This window comes from Fistularia commersonii, chromosome 19 (assembly GCF_037954325.1).
Source record: "Fistularia commersonii isolate RoL2024-O1a breed Wild chromosome 19, RoL_Fcom_v1.0, whole genome shotgun sequence".
Taxonomy (NCBI): Eukaryota; Metazoa; Chordata; class Actinopteri; order Syngnathiformes; family Fistulariidae; genus Fistularia; species Fistularia commersonii.
In genome coordinates this window covers 2742274-2765000 of record NC_141302.1, presented here as the reverse complement: position 1 = coordinate 2765000, position 22727 = coordinate 2742274, and the positions used below count along the sequence as shown (strand labels likewise).

Below are 22727 nucleotides of genomic sequence, written 5' to 3'. Positions count from 1 at the left end.
GATGGATGGATGGATGGATGGATGGATGGATGGATGGATGGATGGATGGACGGACAGATGGACAGATGGACGGACGGATGGACGGATGGATGGATGGATGGATGATGGATGATGGATGATGGATGATGGATGGATGGATGGATGGATGGATGGATGGACGGATGGACAGATGGATGGACGGATGGATGGATGGATGGATGGACGGATGGATGGATGGACGGATGGACAGATGGATGGACGGATGGATGGATGGATGAACAGATGGATGGATGGATGGATGGATGGATGGATGGATGGATGGATGGATGGACGGATGGATGGATGGATGGACGGACAGATGGACAGATGGATGGACAGATGGACGTAACTGACCTTTGCATTGAGATCTGAGTCCAGCAGGACGTTGCTGGGCTTCAGGTCCAGGTGCAGGAGGGCCGGCTTCAGGCAGTGGAGGAAGTTGATGCCCAGGGCCACCTGGTGGGCCAGCCGGACGCACAGCGACCAGGGAACCGGCTCGCCCAGAGACTTCTGGTGAGAAACACAAACGCCACAAAACTTTTATTATGCTTCAGTTTTTTATTTTTATTAGCGTCTTTCTTTCTCCGGCCTTCAAATCATGAATTTCAAATCCTCCTACTCTTGAGAATAAAAATAAGAATAAGAACAACTTTATTTATCCCAAGGGAAATTGTTGTGTCAGAGTTACAAGAAAACTATAACAATAATAAAAAATAGTAGAAAAATTGTATAAACAGTAAAAAATAAGAGAAAAAGGGTGAATAAGAAATACAAATAAACTATAAAGTGTCTTAAGTAACAAGTGAAAGATAAGGAGTGCACAAGACTATGAAATGATATTGTACATGTAGCTGGTATGAAATATTGCACTGTTATGAACATCTATACAAATAAATGATGACAGTTTAAATTATTACAATTAAGTGGGTGATTTTTTTTTTTATTTTTTTTTTTTTTAATTTCTCAAGATTTTAAGATTCCCCGCAGCTGAAGGGAGAGGAATTAAAAAGTTTTATGCATTATGTCTTTAATCACTTGTTCATTTCTTTTTTATTATTTGCACACAATGTACAACTTTTACAACTTTTAAACAAAATTATTACGTGTACTTACACATGTATACACATCACATATATTTTTACATACCTCTAACTTTATATTTCTTTTTATTTCTTTTCATTTTTCCGCTCTTTTTATTTTATTTCTCTTATTCGTTATTTTTATAACGAGTTCTATTCTGATTCTGATTATCCACAAGATTCCTCGAGCGCAAATTGACAAGAAATTAGCTCAAAAAAGGAAAAAGCCTTAATTTTCAATAATGTCTTACAAATAGGGAAGTGGTTAAAAGGACAAGGACCATTAAATATGAAAGCGGAAAATCGTCGAAAAAAAATCGTATCGCCTCAAACATGGCGACAGTGAGTGAGGTCATCGAATCATAATAAATGCCTTTATAACTCTAACAAACTGTTTGTTTTCAGCAGAAATGACATTAATAATGCATTAAATAACAGCCGCTAGCAGCAACTGAATGGTTTGGAAGCAATGTTCCCTCCGAGCTGCGCGCTTGCGCAATCACACATTACTTCAGGGAACTGTAAATTAAATTAATGAAACATGTGTTTAATTAATTTATGAGCCGCACGTAGAACAGCGTGGCGTTTGTGCACGTGGCCGGCTAACCTGCAGCAAGGCTAGCGAGCCTCGCTCCATGAACTCCATGACCAGGCCAAGCCCCGCCAGCGGTCCGGAGGCCAGCCGCCCCTTGAAGACCCCGTGGACGTAGATGACGTACGGGCTGCTTCCTTGACGCATCATTTCCACTTCGTGCAGCAAGGACGAACTGGTCCTGCATGTGTGTGTGAGTAAAAGTGTGTGTTATTTCCCGCGTCTTTCAAGCGCACGATGGACTCATGAACCGGACGCCTCACCTGTCGTCGTTGTGGAGCACTTTAACGGCCACCTCGCAGCACAGCTGTTTGTGTCTGGCTTTGTACACTTTCCCGAAGCCCCCGGAGTCGATGAGCTTCCAGCTCTCCAGAAGGGAGTCTCCGATCACCGGGCACCGGCACGCCATCGTTCACTGCAAGGGGGACGAGCCCGTGAATGACGACGGACATCTTACGAAGCATTTAGTTCCTCGGGACCAAAATCGCCCTCTCAAACGTAGCTGCCGGAGAACCTCCGGATGCTAACTGGTGGCGCTGCGTCGCCCGGTGTGGCGCAGGAGGTAGAGCAATCGTCTTTGGAACTGATCATTCCTGGCTCCTCCTTGTGTTCTTGAGCAAGACACTGAACCCCCATCTGCTCCCCTGGTACTGATAGACGGGTTAATTACAGAAAAGACATACCGCATTTTCATGACTATAAGGCGCACATAAAAGTCTTTGATTTTCTTCAAAATGTGCGGCGCGCCCTATAGTGCAGTGCGCCCTGTGTGTGTTGTTGTTGTTGTAAGGCGGACGTAGTAGAGAACACCATGAGAACGTTAAAGGGGGAGAGTGTGGGCGTTGATTGTATATAGAAGAACGGGTATGTGCGTTATGCAGAACATCGTTGTTTTAACAACCCTGAAAACATTGCCGACAAAGACATCTAGCCACATCACCAACATGGACGATGTGCCGCTCACTTTCAACGTTTCAACGGGGTACGAAATGTCTTCTTGGAGACCACAGTTTCACTAAGAGTGGAAGGCAGCGCCGAGCGAGTTACGCTACAATTTGCGAATGGATTGTAGACGCTCAGGCTAACGTGTCTGCCGGCACTGTTGTTTGAGCTTTTGCAAAAGCCGGCATCATTTCCCAGGAGCCGCGCGGCACGGAAAGCGACTCTGACAGCGAAGAAAGTGAAGCTGGCATGTTTGATGGAGATTTAGCGCGGCTGTTCAAATCAGAAACAGAGGATGAGGACTTCGATGGGTTTGATTGATGATGATTACCGGTAAAAAAATGCTAATACCTAACTCAGTCTTGCTCCCGCTCTATTTTTAAATACACACACTTGTATGCTCGTGTGCGTGTTGTTGTTGTAAGGTGGACGTAGTAGAGGATACCACGAGAACGTTAAAGGGGGAAGTGGGGTGTGGATTGTATATAAGACCCGCGCCTTATAATCAGGCGCGCCTTATGTGTGAGTTAAATACAGTGATGGCACACATAACTGAGACTGCCCCTTTTAGTACGGTACGCCTTATGGTTGTGAAAATACGGTATAAATTACACGGGACTCGGGTGGATTAGCATGATTAGCCGTCCGTTTATCGCATCTGATCCACTGGGCTCGCCCTTTCAAACGTAGCTGTGAGAGAACCTCCGGATGCTAACTAGTAGCGCTGGCTTGCCCAACACCTGAAAACTATGAATGAGTTCGGCGAGAAGTGCCTGCCGTGCACAGGAAGCCACCTCACGGATGTGGGAGACTCTCGCACCCTCACGGACCCTCTGAGTGACAAGGAAATAAAAGAAGAGGTCTATCTCTAAGCATTTTTTCATTTAAACTGAATAAATCAAACACCTGCAGGGTTTGTCCGGAACACAACCGCACTTCGTACCTACTAACGATATCATCTGAAATCACAGATCCGATCTTGACTTTCGGTACCACGGACCCACACAAACACCCTTGTCGTTTGCATTGAACCGGCATGTCTGTTAAACGGTTTTAAAGTGCGAAAAAGAAAAGGATTTCCAGTCCTCTGTGTTTCTAAAAAGACCCCTCCTGACAGGTAAGAACACGAATTGGCATGTTTTCTGCCGCCCGGTCGAATTGAAGAATGAGAACACTTTCTTTAACTCACGGCGGTCAGAATAGTCACAGGCCAAACATCCCTTTCTTATTGTAAACAGAGGTTTTTCAGCTTTCAGTCCAAAGTTCAGTTTCATAGCACACAGACAGACGGTGGGGACAGTTGGTTATATATGGTCTTGTGTTTTTGTTTTTCGATACTGAACCCCAAAAGGTAAAAACTCACCCTCCAGGCGGTGATTTCTTTTCCTGTCATTAAAAAAGGGAGCTTCGGCGGTGGTGCGTCAAGGAAACCGCTTATTCCTGCTTTGTTAGCCCAAGAAAATGAAAGCAGAAGTCAGAGGAGCCGGCGTCCGTTCCCTGTAAAACCCGGGCTGCTTCTGCCGCTCGGCAAATGCAGCAAACAGGGGAAGTGTGTGGTGGGCGTGTAGCTTGTTGTGGGAGTGTTTTTGAATGTCTTAAAAGGGGAATAAATACATTTTAATAAAGGGACAAGAATGTGAACCTGAGCGATTCAATATAATCCAGAGCAGGGATGGGCAAAACCACGGCCCGCGGGCCACATCCGGCCCGTTGGTCTTTTTAACGCGGCCCGCTAAATATTGGTACAGAATTCATAATTGATCTGAATGATCGATGGATTGGATCGATGAATTGGGAGCTCAAACAGGAGATTATTTCATTTTTGGACCTACTTGAGAAGTTTCCCGATTGAGCTACTGAGCTTTATGAGTTAGCCTTTACTGTAAACATACTGACACGCATGAATGAGCTGGACGTGAAGCTACAAGGGAAAAACTGGTTTGTGCATTAAATGCAAGCAAACGTCAGAGCCTTCAAAATCGAGATGTTTTATTTTCTAAGCAAATGATAGACGAGTCTGATATGTAATGATAACAAATGCTTTTTTTTTTCTGTCAAATTTTAAAAGTCAATGTGGCCCCTGAGCCAAAAGGTTTGCCCACCCCTGATCTAGAGGTACGAACCAGGGGCGCCATCAAGGGAGAGTCAACACCAAGAATACATATCAGCTGGGGAACCGGGAATATATGGAACTCAGGAATACAGACCAGGAACAGCAGTAGACATGGAGCCAGGGATATGGACCAGGAACAACAGCAGATATGGAACAGGGTATATCAACCAGGAACAACAGCAGATATGGAACAGGGTATACCAACCAGGAACAACAGCAGATATGGAATAAGGTGTACTGACCAGGAACAACAGCAGATATGGAATAAGGTGTACTGACCAGGAACAACAGCAGATATGGAATAAGGTGTACTGACCAGGAACAACATCACATATGGAACAGGGTATACCAACCAGGAACAACAGCAGATATGGAATAAGGTGTACCAACCAGGAACAACATCACATATGGAATCGGGGATCAAGTCAGGGATACAGACTAAGAATATCAGGCCCAACCCCAAACGCCTGTAGCGTTTTATTTCAAGCCAGATGCTTGCTCATAAGCGAATGTTGTGTTTCTGATGAATCAGCTTACAGAGTGGAATGTCGTAGCGCAGTAGTTAGTGATTCCGCTCCATCGCCATGGCAACCGGTTGTTGTTTGATTCCCACACACTAGCCAACATATGCGTGAATTTGCATCATCTTGCTAATGAATGAATGAATGAATGGAAAGACAAGATAAGACAAGACAAGACAAGACAAGATAAGACAAGATACTTTATAAGCTACTTTATTAATCCCCATAGGGGAAATTCATTGTCACAGCAGCGATAACCAATAATATGAAAATAACAATTAAATCAAAGACACATAAATATTAATATAAATATAAAAAGAGGAGGAATAAATATGAATGTAAATATGAAAAGAGGAGGAATGAATATGAATGTAAATATAGAATGGAAGAGACATAAATATGAATATAAATATAAAAAAGAGGGGGCATAAATATTAATATACATATAAAATAGAAGAGATATATAGATATGAATATGAATATAAAATAGAGGAGACAGGTGTCGCCACAGCGAATCAACTTTCTCCATCTAACCCTATTCTCCGTATCCTCCTCTCTCACACCAACTACCTTCATATCCTCTCTCACTACGTCCATAAATCTTCTCTTTGGTCTTCCTCCAGACCTCTTGCCTGGCAGCTCCAATTCCAGCATCCGTCTACCAATATATTCTCTATCCCTCCTCTGTACATGAAACCAACCATCTCAGTCTGGCTTCTCTGACCTTCTCTCCAAAACATCTAACATGTGCTGTTCCTCTGATAGACTCATTCCTGATCCTATCCATCCTGGTCACTCCCAAAGAGAACCTCAACATCTTCATCTCTGCAACCTCTAGTTCTGCCTGCTCTCTTTTGGTCATTGGAACAGTTTCTAGTCCAAACATCATCGCTGGTCTCACCACTGTCTTGTACACATTTCCTTTTATTCTGGCTGAAAGTCTTCTATCCCTTCGTACCCCTGACACTTTTCTCCACCCATTCCAACCTACTTGAACCCGTCTCTTCACCTCTTTTCCACACTCTCCTACGCTTTGGACTGTTGACCCTAAGTACCTGAAATCCTCCAGCTTCTTGATCTCCACTCCCTGTAGCCTCACCGTTCCACCTGAGTTCCTCTCCTTCACACACATATATTCTGTCTTGCCGCGACTAACTTTCATTCCTCTCCTTTCCAGAGCATACCTCCACCTTTCTAGATTTCCCCCCACCTGTTTTCTGCTCTCACTACAGATCACAATGTCATCTGCAAACATCATGGTCCATGGAGATTCCTGTCTAACCTCACCTGTCAGCCTGTCCATTGCCATTGCGAACAACAAGGGGCTCAGAGCTGATCCCTGATGGAGTCTCACCTCCACCTTGAACTTGTGTCTCACAGCTAGCATACATGTCCTGCACCAGTCTAACATACTTCTCTGCCACTCCAGACTTCCTCATACAATACCAGAGCTCCTCTCTTGGCACTCTGTCATATGCTTTTTCTAGGTCTACAAAAACAATGCAGCTCCCTCTGGCCTTCTCTGTACTTTTCTATTAGCATTCTCAAAGCAAATACTGCATCTGTAGTACTCTTCCTCGGCATGAAGCCATACTGCTGTTCACAAATACTGACTTCTGCTCTCAGTCTAGTTTCCACTACTCTTTCCCATAACTTCATTGTATGGCTCATCAACTTTATCCCTCTGTAGTTCCCGCAATTCTGCACATCCCCTTTATTCTTAAAAATAGGAACCATAACACTTCGTTGCCATTCTTCAGGCATCTTCTCCCTCTCTAAGATCCTGTAGAATAATCGAGTCCAAAAATCTACCGCTGCCTCTCCTAGACACTTCCACGCTTCCACAACTCCACGGTTATATCATCAGGACCCACTGCTTTTCCACTCTTCATCCTCTTCAATGCCTTCCTCACATCACTTTTACTAATTTCTGCTACTCTTCTACCCTTGTCTCTCTTTCATTTTCCCCATTCATCAGCTCTTCAAAGTACTATTTCCATCTTCCCATTACTCTTCTAGCAGCTGTCAATACTTTTCCTGGTCTATCCTTAATCACCCGGACACGTTGTACTGTTTCACCAACCTGTATAGATCATTCTCACCCTCCTTACTATCCAACCCAGCATACAAGTCATCGTGCGCCCTTTGTTTTGCCTTTGCTACTTCTATCTTTACCTTACATTGTATCTCCCTGTACTCCTGTCTGTTCTCTTCAGTCCCCGCAATATCCCACTTTTTCTTTGGCCTTCCTGACGCAACCCCCTACATCTATCCAGACCCGGGACCGACTCAGGGAGGCACTGCTCCATGTCTCCCCAAGCCTGCCTTGGGGGGACATGGAGCAGTGCCTCCCTGAGTCGGTCAGTGCTGCCCTGAAGAGGCAAAGAAGTGACAACAACACCAGCAAGAATAAAATAAAACAGATAAAAGAACGAAAAAAACAAGGGAAAAATAAAGAAGAAGAAAAGAGTGGCCTGACTGACCTGGAAAGGGTTAACAGCTAGCAGATTTTTCTTCTTCCCCTTCTGCTCCCACTTCCTCAGCGCTCACCTACTGCGTCATGTTTTTTTGGGCGGCAGCAGCCCTACTGCGCATGTCCGAAATGAACCGAGCCACTTGGCCACGCCCTCTTCCCCCCCTCCCCCTCTCTTCACCAGCGCGTGCGGGGTCAGGAAAACCCCCGCGGTCCGCTGACGTCACTGGAATTCCCCTTCCCTTTTTTATTTTTTTTGGTTGACATCTTTTAAATATATAATATATATTTTTTAAAGAATCGGGAAAACACATGAGTTTATAATGGGTGGAAAAAAAAACGGCAAATATAATTTAAAAAAATAAATAAAATAAAAACAACATGGCGACGTGAGACAAGCGGAAGTTGGACGCCAGCTCGTCGTCACGCCGCCGACGTCCGGTCATCCCGCCCCGCCGGCTTACTCGGCGGTTTACTTTCGTTTCGTCCATCCCCCGCCGGTTGTATTACCGCTGGATAGGGGCGGGGAAGGGAAGAGGCTAAGTCTCACGCAAAAAAAAAATTAAAAAAAAAAATACGACCGTGTCCGTCTTGGTGAACTTTACGCCGCGCGACACCGGAAGACCGGAGCTGGAAATGAAACCGGGAAGACGCGCGGCGATCTACCTCAAGTAAGAGCAACACACCAGTCGTAATAACAACAACAATAATAGTAATAACGATAAAAAGAATGATAAAAATAATAATAAATGTCCGCTTACCTGTAAGGCGTTTGCGTTCAACGGGAAATTGCGGGCACACAACCCGCGGATACACCACCTGCGTCAACAAGTAGTCGTGTATGCGTGTCTGTGTGTGTATCTTTGTGTGTGTGTGTGTGTGTGTGTGTGTGTGTGTCCAAATAATTCACGGACCTTTTAGGTCCTGAGACACAGTCCGGTTTAAATGACTCCTGCGTTTTGTTTCCGTTGTGTTAAAGGCGTGAAATGGCGCAGGCAGTCCGGGAAGTAGACGGATCCCTGTTGTTTTCCCCTATAAGGGTACTATTGTGTGTGTGTGTGTGTGTGTTTGTGTGTTTGTGCGCATCTGGGCAACAGCAAGGTGCCCATCACATTTTTTTGTAACCTTTACTGAACTTATAAACAAACAAAACATACATGCAAATAAACATACATGGCTAAATTCAATCGTACATCAATGACATTTAACTTAGGAAAGATAAAGATACTTATCTGTATACAATCAATTAACCAAGAGTAAATAAGAGTGTGGTAAATAATGTATCATCTGAGAAGCAACCAAGGGGAATACAATGTGTATAAAGCTTAACTCAAGCGGGAGAATGTCTCAAAAGGTCTGATAAAAAAATAAACAAGTCAAACGCATGCATTGGCCATGTACTACATTTTCCCACAATACCTGTAATTCAGAGTTATTTAACATTAAGGAGTAGTTACATTTATTTTACAGTAGGTTGGGAAGTTTTCCTAATTCATGCTGGTCTAAGTTGAAAGAGGAGACTGAGGTTATTATAAAAAATAACACAGACAAGCGACTATTCTTTTGAACTTAGCGCGCTCTTTGGAGGCAAGAATCCCACTGAGTTCCTCCTTGCTCAGCTTTTTTAATATGCTTGTGTGTTTATTTACATAACAACTTTCATAGGATAGTACAGTTCATGCATAGTCATACAGGAGCGTGGTCAGTCTTTTCATACAGTTCCTTTGTGCTATGTTGTCCGAGGATGATATGCTCAGGGAGGATAGTTTCCTGTCTAAAGATAATGTTAGAGTTTTCTCTCTATTTCTATAACTATGTTATTTCAACTAGTCACATGAAGTTAGCCAGACATGCTAGAGCACAAATGACTTTTGTCCTTAAACTGACCAATGTCCTTAAAATGACCTTTGTCCTCAAACAGGAATTGGGCCCTCCAAGATTTTAGATTCCAATGGCCGTAAACATCTTTAGATAAGAACCTACACCCCGTAAACGTAAATCTAACGAGGATAAACACTTCTGGACAGAAACCTGCCCACCCCTGTATATCATCCTGGACAACTTAACATATGCATGAACTATACTATCCAATGAATGTTGTTATGTAAATAAACACTTTCACACAATAAAAAGCCGAGCAAGGAGGAACTCGGTGGGATTCTCTGGATCTTGCCTCCAAAGAGCGCACTGAGTCTCCCCCTCTGCAGAGCACAACAGAATAGTCGCTTGTCTGTGTTATTTCTTATGCTAACCTCAGTCTTTAACTTAGACCAGCATGAATTAGAATTACTCTCCAACAGATAATTGGGCTCAAAAACAAAATTTATGTTCAGGGAGGATACGTTTCTGTTCAAGGACGACTGTGCTCAAAGATGGAAAACATGTCTGGTTGTCTTCACGTGAGTAATCGAAACAACATAATAATAATACATTCAGAGTATTAAGGTATGAATATAGAGAGAAAACATTTACACTGTTACTGTTAAATGTGGCCGTTTGAGGGCAACCATTATGCTGACGTGGCTCTCAGTTCAAAAGAGTTTGACACGCTTAATCCATCTAAGGTATTGATTCTCAAATAGTGGGGCGTACGTGAGGTGGGGGAACACGCTAATGGTGTAGCATTAGCTCTACGGTGTAAAGCATGCACACACACAGACACACACACACAGCACAGAGCAGGAAATATGAGGTGCAGTGAACAATTATTTATTCAGGATGATAAGAAAGGCGGATAGAGACAGAGATAATGAGACAAATGGTCGTCGCTGGAAAGCGAAGGCAAGGAAATATGACAAAGCGTTTGTAGCGGGTGTTTAATGTGTAAAAATGTTGGTAGCGGATAGCGTGAAGCCCATTAAATTAGTGTTTAATGAGTTTTTTTCAGTGAAAACGTGCTGAATATTGCCAACAATCATCCCGTGTTGTGAAAGATACTTCCCTAAATTATCCTTATGTTAATAAATGCTATTCTTTGTTGCAAGTTGATTTATATTTTTCTTTTTTCTCTTCTTTAGTGTTAATAAGAATACAATGTGATGCAGAGGTGTACATATAACAATTTCATAGACAAATGTTACTATTAATAGTTGTGGATGCACTGATCTCAGGGAATATCATTCATAAAACGGTATTTTTTGGTTGTGGGATTTTTCCATACGTTTTTAAGATTTTATATAATTTGTTTTCACAAAATGACACAGAGTTCATGCCTTTCTTTTCCTAAAAGTAAACCAATTGTTATGTCTCCTCATGAGAAACAAATTGGTGGCGATGGAAATTTTTCTGCAATCCAACTGTACTTTTTCACATGTGAAAAATATAGGTTTCCATCACATCACGGAGGAACCCACTACTTCCTTCCCGGAAAAGAAATTGATTGATAACTTGCAATTGAATGCTAGTATCATCGCTTTTGTATCAGAAAGAGGGTTTTAACTTCAGCTTTGGACTCACGGGAAGTCAGAATAGCCTTTTCTGATGTCTTTCCTTTTATTCCTCCCCCAAAGTATGCTTGACTTCCTGCCACGGCTTTGAGCGCAAGAGGGATGGACGCCGAGTGGAGCGACGGAGGTGGAGGGACGCCGCAGGTGGAGGATGAGTTTGCGTGCCCAGGAAGGTTGCGGGAATTCCTGACCTCCCACCAGGACACTGTGGAGAGGATATTCGGGGTGAAGTTCGGGATCGGGGGCTACGACGTGCACGGCGGCAACAATGGGCAGATCTGGCTGAAGCTGCAGGGGCCCGAGACAAACGTGCAGGCTGCCAAAGTGAGTAAATTCTACAAGTAATTTCCCGCAAAGCGTTGAGCATCAGTGAAATATATTCATAGCACGCAAATGTGAACAAGAGCCGTTTCCGGGATCTGTGGTGTTTCTCCTGCAGTATGTAGCATTTTGGTGCGTCAGTTAGCGCTGTCGCTAGTTTGTACGTTCTCCTCGTGTCTGCGTGGGGTTTCTCTCACAGTCCAAACACATGCTGGAGGTTCATTGGAGACCCAGAAAGTCCAGAGATATTCATGGGAGGATTAATGATTGTATTTCTCTTTATGCGGCCCAGCTTACAGTAGTTAGCAAACTTTTAGCTTTAGCTTAGAAAATTGAAGAAAATGAATAATCTCAGGAATGAAACCTGGAATTTACACTGCTCAAAAAAATAAAGGGAACACTTAAAAAACACATCCTAGATCTAAATGAATGAAATATTCTTATGAAATACTTTGCTCTTTACACAGTTGAATGTGCTGACAACAAAATCACACAAAAATGATCAATGGAAATCAATTGTATCAACCCATGGAGGTCTGGATTAGGAATCACACTCAACATTAAAGTGTAAAAACAAACTCCAGGCTGATCCAACTTTGATGTAATGTCCTTAAAACAAGTCAAAATGAATCTGTGTTGCTTCCTGAGTGGACACTATGATTTCACACAAGTGTGATTGACTTGGAGTTACATTGTGTTGTTCAAGTGTTCCCTTTATTTTTTTGAGCAGTATACATTCACCTGATGAGTCGGTAGTCCTGGGTGGAGGTTTAAAGAGCAGTGGCGTCGTTCAGGGTTGTGGCGTGGATACGCAAGAGAAACAAACAACACAGGTTTGTCCTGATGGTCCTGCAAGAGGAGAAACATCAACACAAAAACAATGAACAAGCCCCGCCCCCTCGCAAAGGAATTGAAACTTAACCATACGTGCTTTTTTTTTTTTTGTGCATTAAAAAAAGATGCCGGAAAATTTCCCATCATTAATCATTTAGAACTTATTCCATCGGGTTCTGGCGGGCGTTTGGTAATCCTAATATTCCCTGTGAGGGCGTCGGGTACCGTGGAAAACGTCCAAACGCGAGGCCTGTTTGTTGTTTCTGTTCAGTTATTCGTGAAGGGGGTGGTGAACCAGGAGGAGCAGCAGGAGGTGGCCTACCCGCCGGCCCTGCACTGCGTCTTCTGCGGCGCCGACGGCTTGTTCCTGGACAGCCTGGTCAGAAGCACCTCGGCAAACATCGTGGTGAGTCCAAGTATCAGAGTGCATACCCAACCCGCGCTGTTTATATGTTTTATATCATCTCATTCTATATACCCGCCATCAGGGATGGCAAACTCATTTTGCTCCGGGGGCCACTTATGACCCAATTTGATTTCAAGGGGGCCGGACCAGTTAAATCGTAGCGTAATTACCTAGAAGTAACACCAAGTCCAAATTTTTCCTTTGTTTTAGTGTAAAGGAGAACAGGTAAATGATAAACACCTTTATGTAGTGAACTGTTCCTTTAAAAAGTACATGACGAACAACCTGAGATTCATTAAGAAAAGTAAGCGCAATTTCAACAACACTGCGCCTCAGTTCTGTCGTCTTATTGTGTTGTGTTTTTCGCCACAATGAGTCTCATAGTGGCACCAAAAATTGCTGCATCCACGCCAAGCATACAAGGTACTTGTGAACCACCACGGTTACCTCAAGTGGTCCATTTTTCTTGGAAAACCTTACATTCCACGTCCACTTTTCTCTTTTTTGACAACGACATCTTGCCGATGAGGGTGTCGGGTCCAATTTAAAAGCAGTACATTTCTAACAGTAAGTTAAAATGCTATTTACAGACGCGCAAGAAGCATTGCTGCCATCTGTCGTAAGATCTGAGTCGCATAGTGTTGTGCCGTGTTGCTAACTCTGATTAAATCAGTGCAGCCCAGGCAGAGGAACTGCATTTTAGTTTTAAAAAGTAGTTCATGATTTTTATAGATTTATTCCGCCGATCGAATGGGACCCCCTGGCGGGCCCGTATCGGCCCGCGAGCCATACGTTTGCCACCCCTGCCGTAGAACCTCGGCTTCCGATTTTAATTCGTTATTTGACTCCACTCGCTAACCGAATCCCATTGATCCGTTCTCCAACCTCAAAAACAAACTGCACTCTTTTGAGACATTTTTATGGGTTTATTTGTGGCAAAAAACAGAAAGGAATCAAAAAAACCTTAATCATTGCTGTGTTTCTGGTGTTCTTTCTCTTCTTGCTAGCACTTCTACTCTGTGCCTCCTTCACTAAATCAGCAAAAGTAAAGCTAATGCTAACGCTAATGCTAGCTCCAGCAAGCAGTCTTTCATGAATCCAAACTAACAATCACTATTCTACTTCTTCTAAGACTTGAGACCTTCATTTATGTTGTCGTCCCTTTAGCCATGCTAGCCGTCTTTAGTGCATCTTTGTTCTTTGTTAGATCTGTAACACATTTATCAATTATTTCCTTCTTCCAATTGACTGTATTTCTTAACTTCTGCTTAACATCACTATATAACATCAACAATTTCCTTCGGGATAAATAAAGTTGTACTTATTGCTAGTACTCTTGACTTTTTAGGGAGCCACAATGAGGGCTAGCTTACTGGAAAAAAAGCGTTACAACAGGAGAACACAATGAGGAATGATGTCAATTCGATCCTCGTTTTTGTCACATGCACGTCAGTCATTGCGCGAATCCTCGTTGAACCCGAGCGGCAGATTGGTAATGATGATGCTGACTCACCATGTGATGCGTTTCTTATTCTAGGAACTTACGTTTTCAATAAGTATCTCTATCACAACTTCTTTTTTGTTGATCACCCCACATTAAGCAATACCCTCCACATCGTCAGCGTTATGATGCAATGCTGTTCTTTCATTCTTTTCCTTTCTTTTTTTTTTTTTCTAATTTCACCCTCACGCTTGCTTGTCTCACAAACACACTCATGTGATTATTTAATTCGGACAAACGGCGCTGACCAAAAATGACGGAAGAGCAAAGCACCACAAAATAAAGTGGGCGAAACCCATTTCCAGGCCTTGTTGCTAAGCTAAGCTAAGCCATTTGGACCCGATTTCCCCGGAAAAGAAAACACTGGGAGCCGCAATTACTTTTTGACGTCTAAAATAAAGGTACCACTGTATATATTGCTTTTTATTACTTTTACACTTTGTATAAACAAGTGTGTAGTGTGTTGCTTCTGAAATTCACAAAGTATTACAGAGAAAATTAAATTTTATTTATGTAACAAACTCATTTTGAGCTTCGAGCTTTCAGAGCGTGTAGCGGAGCCTTGACCTGAATTTTAAAAATAAGTCAGGAAAAAATCACTGTGTCAGTAAACAATAAAAAATAATTATTTGCAAAATATCTTCATAAATATTTATTTTACCTGGTTTATGGGACTTCTGGTCCTGAACTTCTGCGCGCAGCATCTGCAAATCGGGACTTTACCGGCCGGCGGGTATACCGGCTTCCGCGAGTGTGACGTTATTTTGAGCGGCGAAAAATAATAAATATAATTTTATTTCATATTTCAAGATCACAATAATCTTCCAACATAGAACTAAAAGTTAAAAAAAAAGAATTAACACAAATGAAATACACTTCGATTAAATATTTATGATTTATTTTCCCAAGCCGCTCGGAGCCGCAGTGTAAAGATGAAAAGTAAGTTGCCGACCCCTGTCTTAGAGCATCTTCCACCAAGAATTTGGCTTCACGTTTTCTGTTTTCGGCACCACGGTGACACAGAGGTTTGTGCTTCCAAGGAGGTCCAAAAACATGCAGGAGATTCATTGAAGACCCAACATTAGCCAGATGTGTGAGTGAAAGAGTGAACGAGAATGATAGCTTCGGTTTGGTTGCGATGCCGTAATCAAGCCGCCATGTGTTCTCGCGTCCCGTTGGTCAATCCAGGTCGGCTCTCCGGGCTTCCTGCTGATTTCTGGTCTTGCCGAGCCTGTGGTGCGAGCCTACTCCCTTATCACGGACCTGCGGGAAAGATACGAGGGAACGTCGTCCAGGCACGCCGAGGCCGAGGACTTGGTCTCCGGCGAGATGTTGGATTTACGCCGGGCCTTCAAAAATCTGGTGGAGAAATGGGAGGACCGGCACAACCTGGACCTCCTGATCCTGCCCGTCTCTGTGAAGGAAGTGCTGCTGGATGTCGTGAAGGAGTCCGGACTCAGACCGGCGCCGCCAGACGGACGCAAGGAGGATCCCTGGGCCGGCCAGTTCGGCGAGGGAAGGTTAATTCAACCCCAAGTGAGCGAGGAGGCGGAGGGCCTGCGGGAGGAAGACCAGCAGGTGGTTAGGCGGCAGGCCGAAGGGGACAAGGATTTCTTTTTTTACATGAACTTCTTCTCAGCGATGGGATACAGGGAGGACGTGATCAAACGAGTCCTGATGTGCACTGGACCCACGGAGGCCTCGCACATACTGGACCTGCTCGAACAGGAGAGCGGCGACGGAGAAGGGGAAAGGGAAAGGGAAAGGGAAAGGGAAAGGGAAAGGGAAAGGGAAAGGGAAAGGGAAAGGGAGGGGGCAGGGGCGGAGCTTGACAGGGGTCGGACGTGGGAAGGGGTCGTCGTCACGGGCGACCGATTGTGCGGTGCCCGGCACGGGGAGGACGAAGAGAGACCAACAAGAGGGGTTGATCCGGGGGCAGGGGGTAACCAAGAAGTCAGGGAAGTTTGGGAAGCATACAAGGAAGGACCACCAGGAAGTACCAGGTACCTTGATGGGGAAGGGAGAGAGGAGGACACAGGGGCGAGGCAAGAAGATGACTTCATCTTAGAAATGATGAAGAAAGCCGCCGTCAGTTGCGGCTACGAGGAGCAGCAGGTGGCTAACGTGATGAGAATGTTGCCGGAGCCTTCGACGGACCAGCTCCTCCTGGAGCTGCAGAAGGAGGGCAAAACCGAGAGAGAGAAAGCAAGAGAAAGCATAGCTGAGGATGAGGAGCGAAAAGGTCTCAACGCTTCAGGAGACCAAATAACGGAGCCTGACTGGTCTCAGATGATCGACGAGGTCCCGGCACCGAGGCAACACCAGCACCCCAAGTCCGGCGGGGCGCATCGGGCCAACGTTCCCAAAATCAGAGGGCCGCCCATGACGACTTACCCCACGCCTCTGGATCCACTCGCCCCCTCCAGCAGAGAGCACCCCGTTCCGGATCACGCCCCGAAAATCCAGTCCTCGGGGATCTTGAAGCAGACGCCGCGGGCCTCCAGGAACCCCTGGAGGGACTCGTCCCCCGCCGGAGCCAAGAAGGGGGGTTCCGCCCCCACGTCTTCGCCATTAGTGAAGGGCGACCAGCGTTTCCTGGAGGGTCTGCAGGTGCCCTTTAAGCTGGAGCTGACGGACGAGCCCGGGGATCCGAAGCTGAGGTACATCATCATCGACGGGAGCAACGTGGCCATGAGGTGGGGAACCGCTCCGCCGCGGAACTTGAAGTTGAAAATGTAAGAAAGTCGTGTTGTTGTTTGGAAACGTAAACGAAACGGGACTCCTCGCCGTTCCCCCCGCAGCCACGGACTGGGGCACTTCTTCTCATGCCGAGGTATCGCCCTGGCCGTGCAGCATTTCTGGGACCGAGGTCACCGAGAAATCAGCGTCATGGTGCCGCAGTGGAGACAGAAGAGCTACCCCAGCCATAAAGGTCTGACTCCTTTAGTAAGACCTCCCCTTATTGGTTGCTTTCATCGCCCAGGCAACCTGCTTATCATTAGCCACAGTTAGCACGCGCCTTTAGCCGCAGAACAATTATGAGCACAGTCTCAGATTTAAAGTAAACAATCTTTTTCCTCATTGTGTGTTTTCTAGTATCTAAAAGCATGAGCACACCCATGTGTGTGTGTGTGTGTGTGTGTGTGTGTGTGTGTGTGTGTTTTTCATTGCCGTTTTGGTTCCCGCCTCCAGAACAACACTATCTGACGGAGCTGTACAAGCTGGGCCTGCTCTGCTACACGCCGTCCCGGGAAGTCCACGGCATGCGAATCTGCTCGTATGATGACAGGTAGAGGGAGGCAACCAAAAAATGTGTGTGTGTGTGTGTGTGTGTGTGTGTGTGTGTGTGTGTGTGTGTGTGCTCAACATTGTAATATTGCTTGTTTGTTTTGCAGAGACAAATCCTTGTTTCTGCAAGGAAAGTTGCTTTGTGAACAAACAGTGTCGTGTTCAAACATGGTGCATGTGTGTGTGTGTTGGTGTGTGTGTGTGTGTGTGTGTGTGTGTTTCAGGTGGTACTAAAATCAGTAATCAGCTTGTCATCCCCAGGCAGATGCTGGAGTTGGCGGAAAAGACAGGCGGGGTGATCGTAACCAACGACAACCTGAGAGACCTGGTCCACGAGACGCCGGCCTGGAGCGGCATCATTGAAAAGAGGCAAGGAATGTTCCAGAATTTGCTATTTTCGGTCATTTTTGACCAAAAACTACCCACGATTTCTTGCTAATTTTCTTGCTTATTCGTTGAAGAGTGATATTTCCCGTCAAAAGCGTGGCGGGCGTCCACCGCCTCCAGCACCTCTTGAAATGTCTTGTTTTTGGCGTGCATCAGGGCTCGTACCCGGCACCACGTACTTTTTCAGTACCTGCTCTCGGTAGGTCCTAAGCTAGCCGGGTCGATGGTTAAATGTGTCGGCTCGACACCCATTGGCCAGAGGAAGTCGTCAGAATCCAACACGTCATTCTGCTAAAAGAACCCGCGAGAGCGCTACATGCTAGCTCTTCTCTTGACAAGCGGCATGGGGGGATTAAAAAGAATTCCTCGCTCCGTCTTTGTGTCCGAACCAAAACGCAATGTGGCTGAGATCTACCCGACCCGCGTGTCCGTCCTCAGAATCCTCCCGTACACGTTCGCCGGCAGGGATCGGTTCATGCTGCCCTCCGACCCCCTGGGCAGGGGAGGGCCTCACCTGGACCGCCTTCTGCTCGCCGAGCACGGGTACGACCGCCGCCGGGCAGGTGTACAGGATAGTCCAAAATTATCCGTACACTCAGTGTGTTCATTTGGAATTGCTTGATCTTCATCCATGTTTCGACCCCTCCCCCCAAACAGAACTCCCGACCCAGGAAGCCACTCTTTTGCCGGAGTTGCCGCGACCTTCCCTTCCCAGACGGCCCCGCTCCCCCAGACGGAGGTCCTGAACGTCCGCGACCGAACGCCGGCGGGTCGAGGCGGGCGCGGCAAAGGGAGAGGGCGCGGCAAGCACAGGGCCGAAGACGCCTCAGGCGCCGGTTCGTCCAAAAGAAGCGCAGAGGAGACGGCGGTTTTGAAAGCGCAGCTCTGCCAGGTGTTTCCCGGACAGGACAACATAGTGACGCTGGTGCTGCAGTGCAACCCGGCCGAGACGGACATCAACGTGCTGTCGGACCGACTCCTGGAGGTGCAGTAGATCACAAGGACGGTCACTTCCGTGACTCGGCGCTGAATTTTACCCCCATTTCAGCAGTCTTAACGTGTAATTGACACGTATCGCTAATTTATAATGTCTGCCTGTAATATTGCAATATTTTTTTTGCCGGAAAAATGTCTTAACTATTCTACAAAAGCCATCGTCTGGTTAGAGAACCAACTTTCTCCAACACTCTCCGCGTGTTCGTTTAAAATTTCACGCAAAAACCTATCAAATATCCGGAATATTTGTTGCTTTCTTATTTCCCTGGCAAAGGAAAAATGCTCAAATCGCTCATTTCTAAAGGTCAACGGCTTCAACTGAAGGTCGCGTAGTTCGTGCAGGAATCTGGGAACCAACATCCATCCCATCCCTGCGACCGAGGATCATTTTAATTCAAATAAAAAACGTATTTCTCCGGCAAATGACCCTCCCGGTTGTAGATACGTGCATGTCCAGATGTCGAGGAGGTTGTCGCACCAAATAAATATTTCTGGGTTAATTTTTTTTTTTTTTTTTTCTCAAACTTGAGTGTTTGTGCGGTTCTTTTCGGGAAAGCCGGCGTTTGACGGGATGTGTTAAGTTCAGTCCACTGCAAAAAAAACAAAAAAAACAGGAAGGGGTTTATAGGAACAAGCGCAGAATTGCGGTAATCGCTTAGGAATTAAGTTGACAGGTCGCACAACGAAGTTACGGGAAAGTAGTAGAAGCTGTCTACAGCAGCATGTTTGAAGCCATTGCGTCTCACTTATTATATGTACACTTTTCTCCTCACTTTTCTCAGGAGTTACGTTCCAAGGCTCCACGGGAAAAGCGAATTTCCGCAAAGTATAGATGTAATAATTGTGATGGCATTTACAGATTTATTAACCCTCAACCCTTTACCAACCTCCCTGCGTATGCTTTACTGGCTTTTTTTTTTTCTTCACAAACATCATTACAGGCAGTCGCCGCCTCTTGAAAATGTTTTTTTTAAACCGCCACGACCTCGGCGATCAACTTCCAAAAAGTGGACCGACCAAACCGAGTCCTCGTTCCAGTCTTGTGACATATTTTGCAGGGCTTTTGCGGCGTTTGTCATAGCTGCAGGTCGTTGGAGCGCGAGACCTGTCCGCTCGATTTCTTCCTCTTCTTGTGGCTACGAATCCGAAAGGCAGTCTTATTAAGCCATCGATGTCATCATGAGTCATGTCGGAGAAGCCATTGCGTGCCAGCGAAGGAGATTTCATTGTCTATTTATCTTACAAAATTATTTTTAGTTCATTGTCCACTAGGGGGCGCCATTTCTCAATATTCCAATGGTGTCAAGTGCAGTTTGATTTTGAATTATTTTAAAGTTTAGATAAATATAAATATTTAGATTCTATACAATGTTTACATGACAAAGGAGGAAAAAACTTTTTTTTCGTTGTTTCAATTTATTATGATTATATGATTACACAAAATGTAAATGTATTGACTAATATTACATAAAAGGAAATAAATTCTGAGCATAATGAGTAATTTTTCAATGCTACATCATTAATTGTAAATTAATTATCATAATTATGTAATTTTGATATATTTAAGAAAATGTAATTTATGAAAATGTATTCATGACGAATAATATGGCATTACTGACTTGTATTTTGATGAATTATGCAGGCTTTTCTGTCGTGACAGATGCCGGAATCAGAAAACGGGTAAGGTTTCCTTGGATCCGATGTATCCAATCATTAAACACAAGAGAGAGGAGAATAAAAGTCCTGAAAATCAAGACTTCATTCAGGAAAGGCGACAGGGGGCGGGACACAAATCCAGACCAGTGACAATCACAACACGGCACTCTCATTTCCACGTCATTTCCATGCACTTCTTTTTTATCCCGTTGTGTCTATTTACGTCATTCAGCATAGAGACCGAGCTGGCTCTGTCAGGTTGACCGATCAATCAAAATGATCAATCTTTGTTGTATATCTGACACAATTAGAAATAAAACCAGATGACATCATCTCAGAGCGAGGGTGTGTGGATGGTGTGATCGAGGAGTTTACTTATCCCAAAAGTGAGAACACCAAAATGACAAAAAAATAACTGCCTTGCTTCCCATCTTCATGTATCCATACTGATTTTGAATTACTCGTGACAAAGTATTCAAAGCTCTTTTACAGCACACATTTATAGCACTCCAATCCAATATTCTGTCGTGTGCATGTGTGTGCATGCACCTGCCCATGACGCAAAGTCCTGGCAATAACATTTGTAAACAGGTTTTGTAGAAAGACCTATACTAATGTATTATATCCATCCCCCATCCTGTATAGACAATATAAATACTAAGTGCTAAAAAGATCATGACCTATAGAGAACATAATATGGCTTCAGTTGATGGGAGCTCCCCAAGCACAAGAATCCCATGCATAGAAAGAAAGAAGCTCCTGGATTTCAACATCCAATCAGAGAATGTCAACCGAAGTGATTACATAGACTAATTCGATACAGTTATCGGATCAATCAATCACTCGGTGTATCTATCTATCATTCCCTGATCCAGTACTCTTTACTTCTGAACAATTCGCAATAACCCATGTCCATATCCAATGCTAATATAGTGCAATAACCCGGAACTATATTTTCTATCTCCACCTGTTTATATGTTTTTAAAGGACACAGTGGTTCACGCGTCTGGTTCAATTCCCACTGGGGACATTTCTGTATGGAGTTTGCATGGGTTTCCTCTCAAAAAACAGGTTAACTGTGGGAACATTAGTGCGTGACTGAGAGTGAATTGTTGTTTGTCTCTATACATGACCCTTGGATTGACTGGAGACTAGTGTCCCAACACCCCTATACTTTTACATACATTATATGCTTATATTTTCTTATCTTGTAACCTTCGAGTAGGCGCTTCCTCTGGAGGAATCGAAAACACATTTCTCACAATCCCCCTTATGCTTTGACATACTCTTTTATTTTCATTTTCAACATTGATTTTAATGCAACAAAAAGCATTTTCACCTTCGGGATCAATCAGGTCTTTCTGACCAATTTTACAGTTTACAAAAGGAAACGTATCAATACAGCACTGTTTGAATAGACTTCAAAACCCGAGGGCGTTAAAAATGAGCTTTAGTTTGAAAAACATTTGTTTGATATTTGTGCGAAAGTGTAAGTGAACTCAAAGATGCAAGATTCATAGTGTTCATTGTCATGTGTACATTGACACTATACAAACGTTTACAATGGAAAAAATGCCCAAACATGCTGGTGTAACAGCAGCATTACAGTTATACTCTATATGGCTTTTTGATTGTTATATTGTTGTTTTTTTCTGTTATCTCAGGCTAAACAGATGCGTTGTGTATATATTTGTTAATAAAAAAAACCTCACAAAACGCAGGTGCAATGGTGTGCGCAGTTGTACTCTATATGGCTTTTTGATTGTTATATTGTTGTTTTTTCTGTGTTACCCCTGGCTAAACAGATTTGTTGTGTATATATTTGTTAATAAAAAACCCAAAGTGCAGTTGCAACGGGGGAGTACAGTTATACTCTTTATATGGCTTTTTGATTGTTATATTGTTGTTTTTTCTGTGTTATCCTTGGCCAAACAGATTTTTTTCTGTATGTGTTCGTAAATAAAAAAAAGTAAATAAAGTATTTCTGGTTCTGTTTCTGGGGACCATGGGTTTGACCTTTGACGGTTGACACTTGACCTTTGACCTCTCCTTCCCATCTCTATTCCCATTGGCTGCGCCGCGCTCGCGCCCGCCTCGGCAAACCGGCTCGCGCGCTCCAGAGCGAGAGATAGAGCGTCTCGCGCTCCGAGCGAC

At 44.4% G+C, this 22727-nt stretch overlaps 2 protein-coding genes across 10 annotated transcripts in view; one reads left to right on the top strand and one right to left on the bottom strand.

Moving 5' to 3' along the window:
- ripk3 (receptor-interacting serine-threonine kinase 3) overlaps positions 1–8615 on the bottom strand; it is a 17719-nt gene extending 9104 nt beyond the window's left edge. The window contains exons 1-6 of one of the 8 annotated variants that reach the window (XM_086165684.1): positions 7749–7908; positions 5282–5394; positions 3995–4074; positions 1953–2104; positions 1705–1870; positions 373–528 (exon numbers count right to left, since the gene is read on the bottom strand). In XM_086165684.1, the coding sequence (XP_086021810.1) occupies positions 373–528; positions 1705–1870; positions 1953–2098 (468 nt within the window). In that variant the 5' untranslated portion in view covers positions 2099–2104; positions 3995–4074; positions 5282–5394; positions 7749–7908. Of the gene's footprint in view, positions 1–372; positions 529–1704; positions 1871–1952; positions 2105–3574; positions 3594–3994; positions 4226–4754; positions 5147–5281; positions 5395–7748; positions 7909–8499 lie in introns of those variants that run through there. The other 7 variants (XM_086165685.1, XM_086165689.1, XM_086165688.1 and 4 more) reach the window with 7 other exon arrangements.
- khnyn (KH and NYN domain containing) lies at positions 8198–22551 on the top strand. Of its 2 annotated transcripts, XM_086165679.1 has the most exons (9): positions 8198–8409; positions 11248–11508; positions 12611–12745; positions 15435–16942; positions 17048–17178; positions 17439–17535; positions 17796–17903; positions 18360–18464; positions 18579–22551. In XM_086165679.1, the coding sequence occupies exons 2-9, from the start codon at positions 11287–11289 to the stop codon at positions 18913–18915; spliced, it is 2643 nt and encodes an 880-aa protein (XP_086021805.1). In that variant the 5' UTR covers positions 8198–8409; positions 11248–11286; the 3' UTR covers positions 18916–22551. The 2 variants fall into 2 exon arrangements, with proteins under 2 accessions (XP_086021805.1, XP_086021806.1); XM_086165680.1 differs by lacking the exon at positions 18360–18464.
- The last annotated feature ends 176 nt before the right edge of the window (positions 22552–22727 follow it).

Coding starts and splice junctions, on each gene's coding strand:
- khnyn (XM_086165679.1), top strand. CDS start 11,287: ATGGACGCCGAGTGGAGCGACGGAGGTGGAGGGACGCCGCAGGTGGAG. Junction 11,509..12,610: donor CAAACGTGCAGGCTGCCAAA/GTGAGTAAATTC, acceptor GTTTCTGTTCAG/TTATTCGTGAAGGGGGTGGT. Junction 17,536..17,795: donor ATCTGCTCGTATGATGACAG/GTAGAGGGAGGC, acceptor TGTCATCCCCAG/GCAGATGCTGGAGTTGGCGG.